This window comes from Lithobates pipiens, unplaced genomic scaffold, assembly GCF_037356315.1.
Source record: "Lithobates pipiens isolate NorthernLeopardFrog02 unplaced genomic scaffold, aLitPip1_a1.2 Scaffold_23, whole genome shotgun sequence".
Classification (NCBI taxonomy): Eukaryota; Metazoa; Chordata; class Amphibia; order Anura; family Ranidae; genus Lithobates; species Lithobates pipiens.
In genome coordinates, this window is record NW_027507785.1 from 281,338,364 (window position 1) to 281,355,787 (window position 17,424).

At 51.9% G+C, this 17,424-nt stretch overlaps 1 protein-coding gene across 4 annotated transcripts in view; it reads left to right on the forward strand.

The window, feature by feature from the left end:
- Nucleotides 1-1,246: 1,246 nt before the first annotated feature.
- EPS15 (epidermal growth factor receptor pathway substrate 15) overlaps nucleotides 1,247-17,424 on the forward strand; it is a 215,068-nt gene continuing 198,890 nt past the window's right edge. For all 4 annotated transcript variants that reach the window (XM_077450253.1, XM_077450255.1, XM_077450256.1 and 1 more), the window contains exon 1: nucleotides 1,247-1,363. In XM_077450253.1, coding sequence (XP_077306379.1) covers nucleotides 1,337-1,363 — 27 coding nt within the window. In that variant the 5' untranslated portion in view covers nucleotides 1,247-1,336. The remainder of the gene's footprint in view (nucleotides 1,364-17,424) is intronic.

Genomic DNA, 17,424 nt, shown 5'->3' on the forward strand with positions numbered 1-17,424 from the left:
GGGGAAACACTACGGCCGCTGGTGTAAAGGGGAACTCTGATGTAAGGGTGCTCTGAGAACCCTAATTTGCCTTACTGTACTTACTCAAAGGCAAGAGAGAGAAGGGGGGAGACTTCAGTCACAGACAGGGATGGATGGATGGATGGATGGTGAGCCCACTCACCACTTAGCAGTCAGCACCAGATGGATCTGAGGCTGCTGGACTTCAAATTTCTGGCTCCCACTTTCCTTTTCTGAGGCACAGCGCCGGGGATTGGAGTGTGGGCAGACACAGAGGGGTAGGGGGTCAAGCCCTCTCTCCTCTCCCATCTGTATGTGTTTGGGGGGGGGGGGTGGTTTGTTAGTGCTGGCTTTAGGGGCTGTGAAAGAGTGTAACAGACACTCTCAGCTGAGACAACCACTGCCAGCAATTCTGCTGAAAAGCCATAGTCCAGTCTAAATAATGTGTCCGGGTTTCAGACAGTCTGAAACCTGGACACATGAACCCAAACCCGAACTGTCCAGGTGAATCCTGGACAGGTGGCAACCCTAGGGCTGTCCCTGATTTGGAGGGACTGTTCCTGATTTGGAGGGACTGTCCATGATTTGGGGGACTATCCATGATCTGGAGGGACTGTTTCCGTAATTTGGAGCAATGTCCCTCTGTCCCTCATTTGTCCCTCATTTTGGTCTGATCTGTATAGTATATAAAATGCACTTTTTATCGTTCAAAAAATGTTTGTTAGAGCAAAACCTTTCATCCAAATTCTAAATGTCTGCATTTGTAAATTTTAAAAGCCAGTATAAAGGAATAGTAGTGGTTAAAAAAAATAACCCTTGTGGATTTAATTAAACTTTTTTTGTTAATTCTCCTTTAAGGGGGCGTGGTGGGGCGTGTCCTATGCCTACATACATTTGCTAGTAGGTGTCCCTCATTACCATCTCTATATGCTGGGTGTGTATAAGATATGACTTTGTGTATATACCAAACATGTGACGTTTTATATCTCTGCAAACTTCCATTTATTAGAGTTGTCAGAGGAGCCTACAGAGCTGTGAGTACAGACACTGCCAGGGACACAACAGTCTCTTCTCCCGCACTTTTTCTTTCACTTTTATTGTGAACTATGTGAGGCATTGGTGAGGGAAAATGTCATGTCAGGACCACTGACACTGCAAGTCCCCTCAGCTTCACCTCAGGCACCCTCTCCCTCCTCCCACTGCCGCCTCCTCTACATGGCCCCGCCCCTCCGAATTCTCACGCCGCCCACTGTGTCTGCTAGCACGCCCTGGCCCCTCCCAATGTCCCTCCTGTCCCTGGCTGAGTGGATGATGGGCGGATCAAGCCGGAAGCAGCATGGCGGCCACACTGCCCCGGACACAGGTAACCCGGACAACGGGGGAGCGGGGAATGGGGGCGGGGGACCCGGGGTGTCTGAGAGGAATGTGTCACCCCAGGTGGCAAGGGGAGCGCCGGGCCGGACCGGGGGATTCAGCTGGAGAGAGACACTGGTCACACAGAGTCTCTCTATACACAGAGAGAGAGAGAGACCTCACTATACAGAGAGAGAGAGAGAGACACTGATCAGAGAGAGTCTCACTATACAGAGAGAGAGAGAGAGAGAGACACTGATCAGAGAGAGTCTCACTATACAGAGAGAGAGAGAGACCTCACTATACAGAGAGAGAGAGAGACCTCACTATACAGAGAGAGAGAGAGACCTCACTATACAGAGAGAGAGAGAGACCTCACTATACAGAGAGAGAGAGACCTCACTATACAGAGAGAGAGAGAGACCTCACTATACAGAGAGAGAGAGAGAGACCTCACTATACAGAGAGAGAGAGAGAGACCTCACTATACAGAGAGAGAGAGAGAGAGACCTCACTATACAGAGAGAGAGAGAGACCTCACTATACAGAGAGAGAGAGAGAGACCTCACTATACAGAGAGAGAGAGAGAGAGACCTCACTATACAGAGAGAGAGAGAGACCTCACTATACAGAGAGAGAGAGACCTCACTATACAGAGAGAGAGAGAGACCTCACTATACAGAGAGAGAGAGACCTCACTATACAGAGAGAGAGAGAGACCTCACTATACAGAGAGAGAGAGACCTCACTATACAGAGAGAGAGAGAGAGACCTCACTATACAGAGAGAGAGAGAGAGACCTCACTATACAGAGAGAGAGAGAGAGACCTCACTATACAGAGAGAGAGAGAGAGAGACCTCACTATACAGAGAGAGAGAGAGAGAGAGAGACCTCACTATACAGAGAGAGAGAGAGACCTCACTATACAGAGAGAGAGAGAGACCTCACTATACAGAGAGAGAGAGAGACCTCACTATACAGAGAGAGAGAGACCTCACTATACAGAGAGAGAGAGAGACCTCACTATACAGAGAGAGAGAGACCTCACTATACAGAGAGAGAGAGAGACCTCACTATACAGAGAGAGAGAGAGAGACCTCACTATACAGAGAGAGAGAGAGAGAGACCTCACTATACAGAGAGAGAGAGAGAGAGAGAGACCTCACTATACAGAGAGAGAGAGAGACCTCACTATACAGAGAGAGAGAGAGACCTCACTATACAGAGAGAGAGAGAGACCTCACTATACAGAGAGAGAGAGAGACCTCACTATACAGAGAGAGAGAGAGACCTCACTATACAGAGAGAGAGAGAGACCTCACTATACAGAGAGAGAGAGAGACCTCACTATACAGAGAGAGAGAGACCTCACTATACAGAGAGAGAGAGAGAGAGACCTCACTATACAGAGAGAGAGAGAGAGAGAGACACTGATCAGAGAGAGTCTCACTATACAGAGAGAGAGAGAGACCTCACTATACAGAGAGAGAGAGAGAGACAGACACTGATCAGAGAGAGTCTCTCTATACAAAGAGAGTCCCCCTCACTATACAGAGAGAGACACTAATCAGAGAGAGTCTCACTATACAGAGAGAGAGAGAGAGAGACCCGCCTCGCTATACAGAGAGAGAGACCCGCCTCGCTATACAGAGAGAGAGACCCCCCTCGCTATACAGAGAGAGAGACCCCCCTCGCTATACAGAGAGAGAGACCCCCCTCGCTATACAGAGAGAGAGACCCCCCTCGCTATACAGAGAGAGAGACCCCCCTCGCTATACAGAGAGAGAGACCCCCCTCGCTATACAGAGAGAGAGACCCCCCTCGCTATACAGAGAGAGAGACCCCCCTCGCTATACAGAGAGAGAGACCCCCCTCGCTATACAGAGAGAGAGACCCCCCTCGCTATACAGAGAGAGACCCCCTCGCTATACAGAGAGAGAGACCCCCCTCGCTATACAGAGAGAGAGAGACCCCCCTCGCTAACAGAGAGAGAGAGAGAGACCCCCTCGCTAACAGAGAGAGAGAGAGAGACCCCCTCGCTAACAGAGAGAGAGAGAGAGACCCCCTCGCTATACAGAGAGAGAGAGAGAGAGACCCCCTCGCTATACAGAGAGAGAGAGAGAGACCCCCTCGCTATACAGAGAGAGAGAGAGACCCCCTCGCTAACAGAGAGAGAGAGAGAGAGACCCCCCTCGCTATACAGAGAGAGAGAGAGACCCCCCTCGCTATACAGAGAGAGAGAACCCCCTCGCTATACAGAGAGAGAGACCCCCCTCGCTATACAGAGAGAGAGACCCCCTCGCTATACAGAGAGAGAGACCCCCCTCGCTATACAGAGAGAGAGACCCCCCTCGCTATACAGAGAGAGAGACCCCCCTCGCTATACAGAGAGAGAGACCCCCCTCGCTATACAGAGAGAGAGACCCCCCTCGCTATACAGAGAGAGAGAGAGACCCCCCTCGCTATACAGAGAGAGAGAGAGACCCCCCTCGCTATACAGAGAGAGAGAGAGACCCCCCTCGCTATACAGAGAGAGAGAGAGAGAGACCCCCCTCGCTATACAGAGAGAGAGAGAGAGAGACCCCCCTCGCTATACAGAGAGAGAGAGAGAGAGACCCCCCTCGCTAACAGAGAGAGAGAGAGAGAGACCCCCCTCGCTAACAGAGAGAGAGAGAGAGAGAGACCCCCTCGCTAACAGAGAGAGAGAGACCCCCTCGCTAACAGAGCGAGAGAGAGAGACCCCCTCGCTAACAGAGCGAGAGAGAGAGACCCCCTCGCTATACAGAGAGAGAGAGACCCCCCTCGCTATACAGAGAGAGAGAGAGAGAGAGACCCCCTCGCTATACAGAGAGAGAGAGACCCCCTCGCTAAGAGAGAGAGAGAGACCCCCTCGCTAAGAGAGAGAGAGAGACCCCCCTCGCTATACAGAGAGAGAGAGACCCCCCTCGCTATACAGAGAGAGAGAGACCCCCCTCGCTATACAGAGAGAGAGAGACCCCCCTCGCTATACAGAGAGAGAGAGACCCCCCTCGCTATACAGAGAGAGAGAGAGAGAGAGACCCCCCTCGCTATACAGAGAGAGAGAGAGAGACCCCCTCGCTATACAGAGAGAGAGAGAGAGAGACCCCCTCGCTAAACAGAGAGAGAGAGAGAGAGACCCCCTCGCTATACAGAGAGAGAGAGAGACCCCCTCGCTATACAGAGAGAGAGAGAGAGAGAGAGACCTCCCTCACTATACAGAGAGAGACACTGATCAGAGAGAGTCTCACTATACAGAGAGACCCCCCTCGCTATACAGAGAGACCCCCCTCGCTATACAGAGAGACCCCCCTCGCTATACAGAGAGACCCCCCTCGCTATACAGAGAGACCCCCCTCGCTATACAGAGAGACCCCCCTCGCTATACAGAGAGACCCCCCTCGCTATACAGAGAGACCCTCCCTCGCTATACAGAGAGAGAGAGAGACCCTCCCTCGCTATACAGAGAGAGAGAGAGACCCTCCCTCGCTATACAGAGAGAGAGAGAGACCCTCCCTCGCTATACAGAGAGAGAGAGAGACCCCCCTCGCTATACAGAGAGACCCCCCTCGCTATACAGAGAGACCCCCCCTCGCTATACAGAGAGAGACCCCCCCTCGCTATACAGAGAGAGACCCCCCCTCGCTATACAGAGAGAGACCCCCCCTCGCTATACAGAGAGAGACCCCCCCTCGCTATACAGAGAGAGACCCCCCCTCGCTATACAGAGAGAGACCCCCCCTCGCTATACAGAGAGAGACCCCCCCTCGCTATACAGAGAGAGACCCCCCCTCGCTATACAGAGAGAGACCCCCCCTCGCTATACAGAGAGAGACCCCCCCTCGCTATACAGAGAGAGACCCCCCCTCGCTATACAGAGAGAGACCCCCCCTCGCTATACAGAGAGAGACCCCCCCTCGCTATACAGAGAGAGACCCCCCCTCGCTATACAGAGAGAGACCCCCCCTCGCTATACAGAGAGAGACCCCCCCTCGCTATACAGAGAGAGACCCCCCCTCGCTATACAGAGAGAGACCCCCCCTCGCTATACAGAGAGAGACCCCCCCTCGCTATACAGAGAGAGACCCCCCCTCGCTATACAGAGAGAGACCCCCCCTCGCTATACAGAGAGAGACCCCCCCTCGCTATACAGAGAGAGACCCCCCCCTCGCTATACAGAGAGAGACCCCCCCTCGCTATACAGAGAGAGACCCCCCCTCGCTATACAGAGAGAGACCCCCCCTCGCTATACAGAGAGAGACCCCCCCTCGCTATACAGAGAGAGACCCCCCCTCGCTATACAGAGAGAGACCCCCCCTCGCTATACAGAGAGAGACCCCCCCTCGCTATACAGAGAGAGACCCCCCCTCGCTATACAGAGAGAGACCCCCCCTCGCTATACAGAGAGAGACCCCCCCTCGCTATACAGAGAGAGACCCCCCCTCGCTATACAGAGAGAGACCCCCCCTCGCTATACAGAGAGAGACCCCCCCTCGCTATACAGAGAGAGACCCCCCCTCGCTATACAGAGAGAGACCCCCCCTCGCTATACAGAGAGAGACCCCCCCTCGCTATACAGAGAGAGACCCCCCCTCGCTATACAGAGAGAGACCCCCCCTCGCTATACAGAGAGAGACCCCCCCTCGCTATACAGAGAGAGACCCCCCCTCGCTATACAGAGAGAGACCCCCCCTCGCTATACAGAGAGAGACCCCCCCTCGCTATACAGAGAGAGACCCCCCCTCGCTATACAGAGAGAGACCCCCCCTCGCTATACAGAGAGAGACCCCCCCTCGCTATACAGAGAGAGACCCCCCCTCGCTATACAGAGAGAGACCCCCCCTCGCTATACAGAGAGAGACCCCCCCTCGCTATACAGAGAGAGACCCCCCCTCGCTATACAGAGAGAGACCCCCCCTCGCTATACAGAGAGAGACCCCCCCTCGCTATACAGAGAGAGACCCCCCCTCGCTATACAGAGAGAGACCCCCCCTCGCTATACAGAGAGAGACCCCCCCTCGCTATACAGAGAGAGACCCCCCCTCGCTATACAGAGAGAGACCCCCCCTCGCTATACAGAGAGAGACCCCCCCTCGCTATACAGAGAGAGACCCCCCCTCGCTATACAGAGAGAGACCCCCCCTCGCTATACAGAGAGAGACCCCCCCTCGCTATACAGAGAGAGACCCCCCCTCGCTATACAGAGAGAGACCCCCCCTCGCTATACAGAGAGAGACCCCCCCTCGCTATACAGAGAGAGACCCCCCCTCGCTATACAGAGAGAGACCCCCCCTCGCTATACAGAGAGAGACCCCCCCTCGCTATACAGAGAGAGACCCCCCCTCGCTATACAGAGAGAGACCCCCCCTCGCTATACAGAGAGAGACCCCCCCTCGCTATACAGAGAGAGACCCCCCCTCGCTATACAGAGAGAGACCCCCCCTCGCTATACAGAGAGAGACCCCCCCTCGCTATACAGAGAGAGACCCCCCCTCGCTATACAGAGAGAGACCCCCCCTCGCTATACAGAGAGAGACCCCCCCTCGCTATACAGAGAGAGACCCCCCCTCGCTATACAGAGAGAGACCCCCCTCGCTATACAGAGAGAGACCCCCCTCGCTATACAGAGAGAGACCCCCCCTCGCTATACAGAGAGAGACCCCCCCTCGCTATACAGAGAGAGACCCCCCCTCGCTATACAGAGAGAGACCCCCCCTCGCTATACAGAGAGAGACCCCCCCTCGCTATACAGAGAGAGACCCCCCTCGCTATACAGAGAGACCCTCCCTCGCTATACAGAGAGAGAGAGAGAGACCCCCTCGCTATACAGAGAGAGAGAGAGAGACCCTCCCTCGCTATACAGAGAGAGAGAGACCCTCCCTCGCTATACAGAGAGAGAGAGACCCTCCCTCGCTATACAGAGAGACCCTCCCTCGCTATACAGAGAGAGACCCCCCTCGCTATACAGAGAGACCCTCCCTCGCTATACAGAGAGAGAGAGAGAGACCCCCTCGCTATACAGAGAGAGAGAGAGAGACCCTCCCTCGCTATACAGAGAGAGAGAGACCCTCCCTCGCTATACAGAGAGAGAGAGACCCTCCCTCGCTATACAGAGAGACCCTCCCTCGCTATACAGAGAGAGACCCTCCCTCGCTATACAGAGAGAGACCCCCCCTCGCTATACAGAGAGAGACCCCCCCTCGCTATACAGAGAGAGACCCCCCTCGCTATACAGAGAGAGACCCCCCCTCGCTATACAGAGAGAGACCCCCCTCGCTATACAGAGAGAGACCCCCCCTCGCTATACAGAGAGAGACCCCCCCTCGCTATACAGAGAGAGAGAGAGAGACCCCCCCTCGCTATACAGAGAGAGACCCCCCTCGCTATACAGAGAGAGAGACCCCCCTCGCTATACAGAGAGAGAGACCCCCCTCGCTATACAGAGAGAGAGACCCCCCTCGCTATACAGAGAGAGAGAGACCCCCCTCGCTATACAGAGAGAGAGAGACCCCCCTCGCTATACAGAGAGAGAGAGACCCCCCTCGCTATACAGAGAGAGAGAGACCCCCCTCGCTATACAGAGAGAGAGAGACCCCCCTCGCTATACAGAGAGAGAGAGACCCCCCTCGCTATACAGAGAGAGAGACCCCCCTCGCTATACAGAGAGAGAGACCCCCCTCGCTATACAGAGAGAGAGACCCCCCTCGCTATACAGAGAGAGAGACCCCCCTCGCTATACAGAGAGAGAGACCCCCCTCGCTATACAGAGAGAGAGACCCCCCTCGCTATACAGAGAGAGAGACCCCCCTCGCTATACAGAGAGAGAGACCCCCCTCGCTATACAGAGAGAGAGACCCCCCTCGCTATACAGAGAGAGAGACCCCCCTCGCTATACAGAGAGAGAGACCCCCCTCGCTATACAGAGAGAGACCGCCCTCGCTATACAGAGAGAGACCGCCCTCGCTATACAGAGAGAGAGAGAGAGACCGCCCTCGCTATACAGAGAGAGAGAGACCCCCCTCGCTATACAGAGAGAGAGAGAGAGAGAGACCCCCCTCGCTATACAGAGAGAGAGACCCCCCTCGCTATACAGAGAGAGAGAGAGAGAGACCCCCCTCGCTATACAGAGAGAGAGACCCCCCTCGCTATACAGAGAGAGAGACCCCCCTCGCTATACAGAGAGAGAGACCCCCCTCGCTATACAGAGAGAGAGACCCCCCTCGCTATACAGAGAGAGAGACCCCCCTCGCTATACAGAGAGAGAGACCCCCTCGCTATACAGAGAGAGAGACCCCCCTCGCTATACAGAGAGACCGACCCCCCTCGCTATACAGAGAGACCGACCCCCCTCGCTATACAGAGAGACCGACCCCCCTCGCTATACAGAGAGACCGACCCCCCTCGCTATACAGAGAGACCGACCCCCCTCGCTATACAGAGAGACCGACCCCCCTCGCTATACAGAGAGACCGACCCCCTCGCTATACAGAGAGACCGACCCCCCTCGCTATACAGAGAGAGAGAGACCGACCCCCCTCGCTATACAGAGAGAGAGAGACCGACCCCCCTCGCTATACAGAGAGAGAGAGAGACCCCCCTCGCTATACAGAGAGAGAGAGAGACCCCCTCGCTATACAGAGAGAGAGAGAGACCCCCTCGCTATACAGAGAGAGAGAGAGACCCCCTCGCTATACAGAGAGAGAGAGAGACCCCCTCGCTATACAGAGAGAGAGAGACCCCCTCGCTATACAGAGAGAGAGAGACCCCCTCGCTATACAGAGAGAGAGAGACCCCCTCGCTATACAGAGAGAGAGAGAGACCCCCCCTCGCTATACAGAGAGAGAGAGAGAGAGACCCCCCCTCGCTATACAGAGAGAGAGAGAGAGACCCCCCCCCTCGCTATACAGAGAGAGACCCCCCCTCGCTATACAGAGAGAGAGACCCCCCCTCGCTATACAGAGAGAGACCCCCCTCGCTATACAGAGAGAGACCCCCCTCGCTATACAGAGAGAGACCCCCCCTCGCTATACAGAGAGAGACCCCCCCTCGCTATACAGAGAGAGACCCCCCCTCGCTATACAGAGAGAGACCCCCCTCGCTATACAGAGAGAGACCGCCCTCGCTATACAGAGAGAGACCGCCCTCGCTATACAGAGAGAGACCGCCCTCGCTATACAGAGAGAGACCGCCCTCGCTATACAGAGAGAGACCGCCCTCGCTATACAGAGAGAGACCGCCCTCGCTATACAGAGAGAGAGAGAGAGAGAGACCGCCCTCGCTATACAGAGAGAGAGAGAGAGAGAGAGAGTCCGCCCTCGTTATACAGAGAGAGAGACCGCCCTCGTTATACAGAGAGAGAGACCCCCCTCGCTATACAGAGAGAGACCCCCCCTCGCTATACAGAGAGAGACCCCCCCTCGCTATACAGAGAGAGACCCCCCCTCGCTATACAGAGAGAGACCCCCCTCGCTATACAGAGAGAGACCGCCCTCGCTATACAGAGAGAGACCGCCCTCGCTATACAGAGAGAGACCGCCCTCGCTATACAGAGAGAGAGAGAGAGAGACCGCCCTCGCTATACAGAGAGAGAGAGAGAGAGAGAGACCGCCCTCGTTATACAGAGAGAGACCCCCCCTCGCTATACAGAGAGAGACCCCCCTCGCTATACAGAGAGAGACCGCCCTCGCTATACAGAGAGAGACCCGCCCTCGCTATACAGAGAGAGACCGCCCTCGCTATACAGAGAGAGACCGCCCTCGCTATACAGAGAGAGACCGCCCTCGCTATACAGAGAGAGAGAGAGAGAGACCGCCCTCGCTATACAGAGAGAGAGAGAGAGAGAGAGACCACCCTCGTTATACAGAGAGAGAGACCCCCCTCGCTATACAGAGAGAGAGAGAGAGAGACCCCCCTCGCTATACAGAGAGAGAGAGAGAGAGACCCCCCTCGCTATACAGAGAGACCGACCCCCCTCGCTATACAGAGAGACCGACCCCCCTCGCTATACAGAGAGACCGACCCCCCTCGCTATACAGAGAGACCGACCCCCCTCGCTATACAGAGAGACCGACCCCCCTCGCTATACAGAGAGACCGACCCCCCCTCGCTATACAGAGAGAGAGAGAGAGAGAGAGAGACCCCCCTCGCTATACAGAGAGAGAGAGAGAGCCCCCCTCGCTATACAGAGAGAGAGAGACCCCCTCGCTATACAGAGAGAGAGAGACCCCCTCGCTATACAGAGAGAGAGAGACCCCCTCGCTATACAGAGAGAGAGAGACCCCCTCGCTATACAGAGAGAGAGAGACCCCCCTCGCTATACAGAGAGAGACCCCCCTCGCTATACAGAGAGAGAGAGACCCCCCTCGCTATACAGAGAGAGAGAGAGACCCCCCTCGCTATACAGAGAGAGAGAGAGACCCCCCTCGCTATACAGAGAGAGAGAGAGACCCCCCTCGCTATACAGAGAGAGAGAGACCCCCCTCGCTATACAGAGAGAGACCCCCCTCGCTATACAGAGAGAGACCCCCCTCGCTATACAGAGAGAGAGAGACCCCCCTCGCTATACAGAGAGAGAGAGAGACCCCCCTCGCTATACAGAGAGAGAGAGAGAGACCCCCCTCGCTATACAGAGAGAGAGAGACCCCCCTCGCTATACAGAGAGAGAGAGAGACCCCCCTCGCTATACAGAGAGAGAGAGAGACCCCCCTCGCTATACAGAGAGAGAGAGAGACCCCCCTCGCTATACAGAGAGAGAGACCCCCCTCGCTATACAGAGAGAGAGAGAGACCCCCCTCGCTATACAGAGAGAGAGAGAGACCCCCCTCGCTATACAGAGAGAGAGAGACCCCCCTCGCTATACAGAGAGAGAGAGAGAGAGAGACCCCCTCGCTATACAGAGAGAGAGAGAGAGAGAGCCCCCTCGCTATACAGAGAGAGAGAGAGACCACCTCCTCGCTATACAGAGAAAGAGACCCCCTCACCACCTCCTCGCTATACAGAGAAAGAGACCCCCTCAACACCTCCTCGCTATACAGAGAGACCCCCTCGCTATACAGAGAGAGACCCCCTCACCACCCCCTCGCTATACAGAGAGACCCCCTCACCACCCCCTCGCTATACAGAGAGAGAGACCCCCTCAACACCTCCTCACTATACAGAGAAAGGGACCCCCTCAACACCTCCTCGCTATACAGAGAGACCCCCTCACCACCTTCTCTCTATACAGAGAGACCCCCTCGCTATACAGAGAGAGACCCCCTCACCACCTTCTCGCTATACAGAGAGAGAGAGTGTCCCCTGACCACCTCACTACACAGAAACTGAGAGACGGAGGGTGTCGACCAACTTCTGTATAAGACCCCCTGACACCTACCGACCTCAGTTGCATTGTGAATGGGTGAAAACAATTGTTATATACAATGAGTATAGAAGAGAACCCCCCCCCCCTTAAAATAATAATTTTGTTGCTTTGCCATCTGAAATGAAGACAGACAGTTTTTGTTTTATCCAGCTGTATTTACTCTGTGTAACTTATATCATCCAAGTGAAAGATATAACACCAACAGGTCAGAAAAAAATCTGAATCACTGAGTTGGAAAAAAGATCACCCCCCCCCCTCCTTAAAATGACTTGTAAACGCAATCTGGTGTAGCGAATCACCTTTTCAATAGCACACACAGCCATTTGACTTTTAGCTGTGGTGATTTTGATTAACTCAGCATGAAAAGAGCTTTCCTGGAGCATTTCAGTCCTTGGTAGTGCAACTGAAGCAAACCATAAACTATGAGTGGCAAGGCGCTGCCACCGGGATCTCTGGGATAAAGTTGTGGACAGACACAAGTCAGGAGATGGATACCAAAAATGGCAAATGCTTTAACAATGCCTAGAAGCACAGTGACGTCTATTTTCAGGAAGTGTAAGGTATTTGGTACAACACAGACCCTCCCTGGATCAGAACGTTGCTCCAAACTGGATGAAAGAGCCAGGAGGAAACTGATCAGAGAGACTCCCAAGAGGCCTACAGCAACCCTGAAGGAGTTGGAGGAATTTTCGACAGAGTGGTCATTGAGTGCATTAAGGATGAGCTCGGGCGTGTTCGCACGCTCCACGTGCAGAGCCTGCTAGGAAGTCGGCGCTGCGCTAATCACAGGCAGTGAGACATTGCCCCGATGTGCGACTGCAGAGATCAGGCAATGTCTCACTGCCTGTGATTAGTGCAGCATTGCGCTGACTTCCTGGCGGGCTCAGCATGTGGAGTGTGCGAACACGCTGGAGCTTATGCCTAGTGTGTATGTGACAACAATATCACAAATTCTCCACAAATGTGGCTTGTATGGGAGGGGTGCAAGATTAAGGCCACTCAAGAAAGGCCACATGCAGTCATGGCTGAGCTTTACCAAAACACACCTTGAAGATTCTGAGGCCACATGGAAAAAGGTGCTCTGGTCAGATGAGACTAGAATTATATTATTTGGCCTCAACACCAAACCATATGTCTGGAGGAAATCCAATACAGCTCACCATCCAAATAATGCCATTCCTACAATAAAGCATGGAGGGGGTAATATCCTGGTATGGGGGTGTTTCTCTGCAGCAGGGACTGGAGCACCCACTGGGACAGAAGAAAAATGGATGAGGCAAAATACCGTCACAATTCTTGAGGAAAATCTGCTGCCCTCTGCCAGAAAGTTGTCAGTGGGAAGAAGGTTTACCTTCCAATATGACAATCACACAGCAACAATGACCACACAGTGGTTAAAGGAGAAAAAGGTGAATGTCCTTGCATCTAGTCAGAGTCCAGACTCAAACCCCATTGAAAATCTGTAGAATGACTTGAAGACTGCAGTAACGGTCACCATCAAATTGAACTGAACTTGAGCAGTTCTGCAAAGAAGAGCGGGCAAATATATTGCAAAGTCTAGATGTGTAAAGTTAGTAGAAATATATCCCAACAGACTAAAGGCTGTCATTAAGTTGGTTCAACAAAATACTGACACAAGGGGGTGATCCTTTTTCCAACTTGGTGGTTCTGTGTTTTGATTTTTTTAATCTGACATGTTGGTGTTATACCTTTCACTTGGATAATATGTTGCACTGAGTAAATACAGCTGGATAAAACAAAAACAGTCTGTCTTAATTTCAGGCTGCAGAGCAACAAATGTGATATTTTAAGGAGGGGGGGGGGGGGGTGATTAATTTTTATACCCACTGTATGTCCCCCAGCAGTGACTGGTGTTCAATTAGTGCGGAGAGATGCAGCTCTTCATGTGATGAAGCACTGAATGTCCCCAACGTTCCCATGTGTATAATGTCCCCAACGTTCCCCTGTGTAGAATGTCCCCAACGTTCCCCTGTGTAGAATGTCCCCAACGTTCCCATGTGTAGAATGTCCCCAACGTTCCCCTGTGTAGAATGTCCCCAACGTTCCCCTGTGTAGAATGTCCCCAACGTTCCCATGTGTAGAATGTCCCCAACGTTCCGCTTTGTAGAATGTCCCCAACGTTCCCCTGTGTAGAATGTCCCCAACGTTCCCATGTGTAGAATGTCCCCAACGTTCCCCTGTGTAGAATGTCCCCAACGTTCCGCTGTGTAGAATGTCCCCAACGTTCCCCTGTGTAGAATGTCCCCAACGTTCCCCTGTGTAGAATGTCCCCAACGTTCCCATGTGTAGAATGTCCCCAACGTTCCGCTTTGTAGAATGTCCCCAACGTTCCCCTGTGTAGAATGTCCCCAACGTTCCCATGTGTAGAATGTCCCCAACGTTCCCCTGTGTAGAATGTCCCCAACGTTCCCCTGTGTAGAATGTCCCCAACGTTCCCCTGTGTAGAATGTCCCCAACGTTCCGCTGTGTAGAATGTCCCCAACGTTCCGCTGTGTAGAGGGTGAAGTTCTGAGCAGACAGAGCCCTGCATGCAGATTCTTCTAGTTTGGTTTTGTGCTGCTATTTGCTGTAGACCAGAATGAAGCGATGTGCCCATAGGATGCAATACTGCTGTGTTCATTGTATCCCGTGTGTATGAGCCCCGGAGTCTCATCAGTTGTGTACTTAGTAATGCTGTGTTTGGATATATGACTGTTGTGTGTCCATGGGGTCAAGGGAGACATATCTGTCTGATTTATGTAGATTTAAAAAATAAATAATGATGAATCTGTAGCCTGATGAAATAAAGTATTGCGTCCATTTGGAGACTCTGTGCTCTTAACTTTTACCTTTTAAAGCTGAACTCCAGCTTTTGTTAGGGTTTACATACACCATATTAAAGGATCACTAATGGCAAAAAAAATAAATAAATAACAAACATGTTATACTTACCTCCACTGTGCAGCTCGTTTTGCACAGAGTGGCCCCGAACCTGCTCTTCTGGGGTCCCTCGGTGGCTGTCTCGGCTCCCTCCCGCAAGACTCCACGGCTCCCTCCCGCAAGACTCCACAAGAGCTCCCTCGCAAAGTGTGGAGTGCTTGCAGGTGCGCTCCTGTGATACAGCGAGCGGCCGTAGTCTCTCGCTGTATCACTTGGCCCCGCCCCCGACACGCCGCGTCATTGGATGTGATTGACAGCAGTGCGAGCCAATGGCTGTGCTTTCAGTCCATCCACTCTAGCCAATTAACGGCCAGGGTGAGCGGCGAAGAGGACATCGGGGGTGAGCGCGGGACTTTCGAGGGGTCAGGTAAGTAAAACGGGGGGGCTGGGGGAGCCGGCATTGTCAGATGTTTTTTCACCTTAATGCATAGAATGCATTAAGGTGAAAAAAACTTTTACCTTTACAACCCCTTTAAGTATTGGGATGCCTGCCTTTACACACACATGAACTTGAATGGCATCAGTCCTAGGTTGGCTATACGCTATACAGTTTTCTTATTCAATTTTCTTTAGATTTACCTTCAATTATGTAGTGCAAGGGCTTGCCTGACTGCATGCGCATTGAATGTGTGTAGGTTTGACCTCATATTATATGGTTTTGGAAAATCTAAAGGAAAATTGTATAATGTATGGCCAGTCTTATGCCGGCCATACACGGTTCAAATTTCGAAAGAATTTTCTTTCGAAAATCGTATCTAAGAATTTTCGTATGAATTTCGCACCATTAGTGGGCTGCAGCAACAGCCGATTTTCGTGCGGAAATAAAATTTGAGGAATCGGACATGTTGGAAATTTTTAGAAAAACGAACGATTTTCTGATCAATGATGGGAGAATCGTGCGAGAAACGTAAGAAAATGTACGGAGATAAAAGAAAATGTACGGAGAGAAAAGAAGATTCCCAGCCAAGAAAATTCTTTTCTGTAGCAACATGAGGTGAAATTGAAGGCTTGGTCGGCCGAATTTCGAAAATCAATGGTGGCATCATCGGATCACAAAAAAAACGAATTTTCTGATTTTGAAAAGAAAATTCGTTCGAAATTCGACCGTGTATGGCCTGCATTAGTCCGTAGGGTTCCATATTGAGTTGGCCCACCCTTTGCAGCTATAACAGCTTACATTTTTCTGGGAAGCAATGTTAATTTTGGCAGCAAACTTCGATTTAGTTTTAGTCTTAGGACTAAAATGGCATTTTAGTTTTAGTCCCATTTTAGTCTTCTGCAGTTGTTTTAGTTCTAGTCGTATTTAGTCGACTAAATCTCCAGTACATTTTAGTCGACTAAAACTCATTTTAGTTGTCTAAAATTTAATGGGTGTAATTCAATTGTAATGTGTTATTTAACCTTTCTCTACAATTTCCAAACTCTTTATATATTGCTGGAGTGCAAAATCTAATATGTTATTTATTATGCTATTGAGGTATGAACATGCACTACAGGGGGTGATAAAAGTGCCTCTCTTGGGGCTTTTACACTGGGGAGGTGCACTTCCAGCACAGGAAAAAAAGTCCTGCAATAAGCATCTTTGGACAAAAGCCCAGACATTGCCACAACAGGGGTGCTTTAAACTTTTTCTTGGGCCACTAGCAGGGGTTAAAAGTGCCCTGCTAGAGGCTGAAAAGCGCCACTAAAACTAGCGACACTTTACCGCTAACGCCGGCACTGCCCAGTGAAAGTAGCCTAAACTTTGTGGACAGCCTTCCCAGAAGAGTTGAAGATGTTATACCTGCAAAGGGTGAGCCAACTCAATATTGAACCCTACGGACTAAGCCTGGGATGCCATTAAAGTTCATGTGTGTGTAAAGGCAGGTGTCCCAAAAACTTTTGACAGTTATAGTATAGTTCATTGGGGCCAAGCTGGCCCAAACAAACTTTGTCCCTCACTAACATGCGAGGCCACTGGTTGTGCTTTATAAAGTGTGTGTGTGTAGTTAATCCAAAATGGATTAAATTCATTATTTTCCTCACGACTCCACAAACAGTACCCCATAATAACAACATAAAAGAAGTTTGAAATCTTTGCAAATTTATTAAAAGTAAAAAAACGAAAAAAAAAATCACATGTACATAAGAATTCACAGCTTTTGCTTAATACTTTGTTGAAACACCAATTGCAGCCTCAAGTCTTTCTGAGTATGATGCTACGAGCTTGGTACACTTATTTTTGGGCAGCTTCTTCCATTCTTCTTTGCAGGACCTCTCAAGCTCCATCATGTTGGATGGGGAGCGTCGGTGCACAGCCATTTTCAGATCTCTCCAGAGATGTTCAATCGGGTTCAAGTCTGGGCTCTGCTTGGGCCACTCAAGGACATTCACAGAGTTGTCCTGTAGCCACTCCTTTGTTATCTTGGCTGTGTGCTTAGGGTCGTTGTCCCGTTTGGAAGATGAACCTTCTCCCCTGTCTGAGGTCCAGAGAGCTCTGGGGCAGGTTTTCATCAAGGATGTCTCTGCAACATAAGTTGTATCTGCAGAAATCTCTCCTCTACAAGCCTTCCAAAGAACGCATTTTACACAGCTCCGATGTACATACTGTACAGCTCAGAGAGGAGAGCTGAGTATAATCTGAGACCTGAGTGGAGGGAATGGACACACCCTCCACACAATCTCCAGAAGTAGAGCATGGGTGCTCAACCTGTGGCCCTCCAGCTGTTGCAGACCTACAAGTCCCATCATGCCACTGGCTTTGGGAGTCATG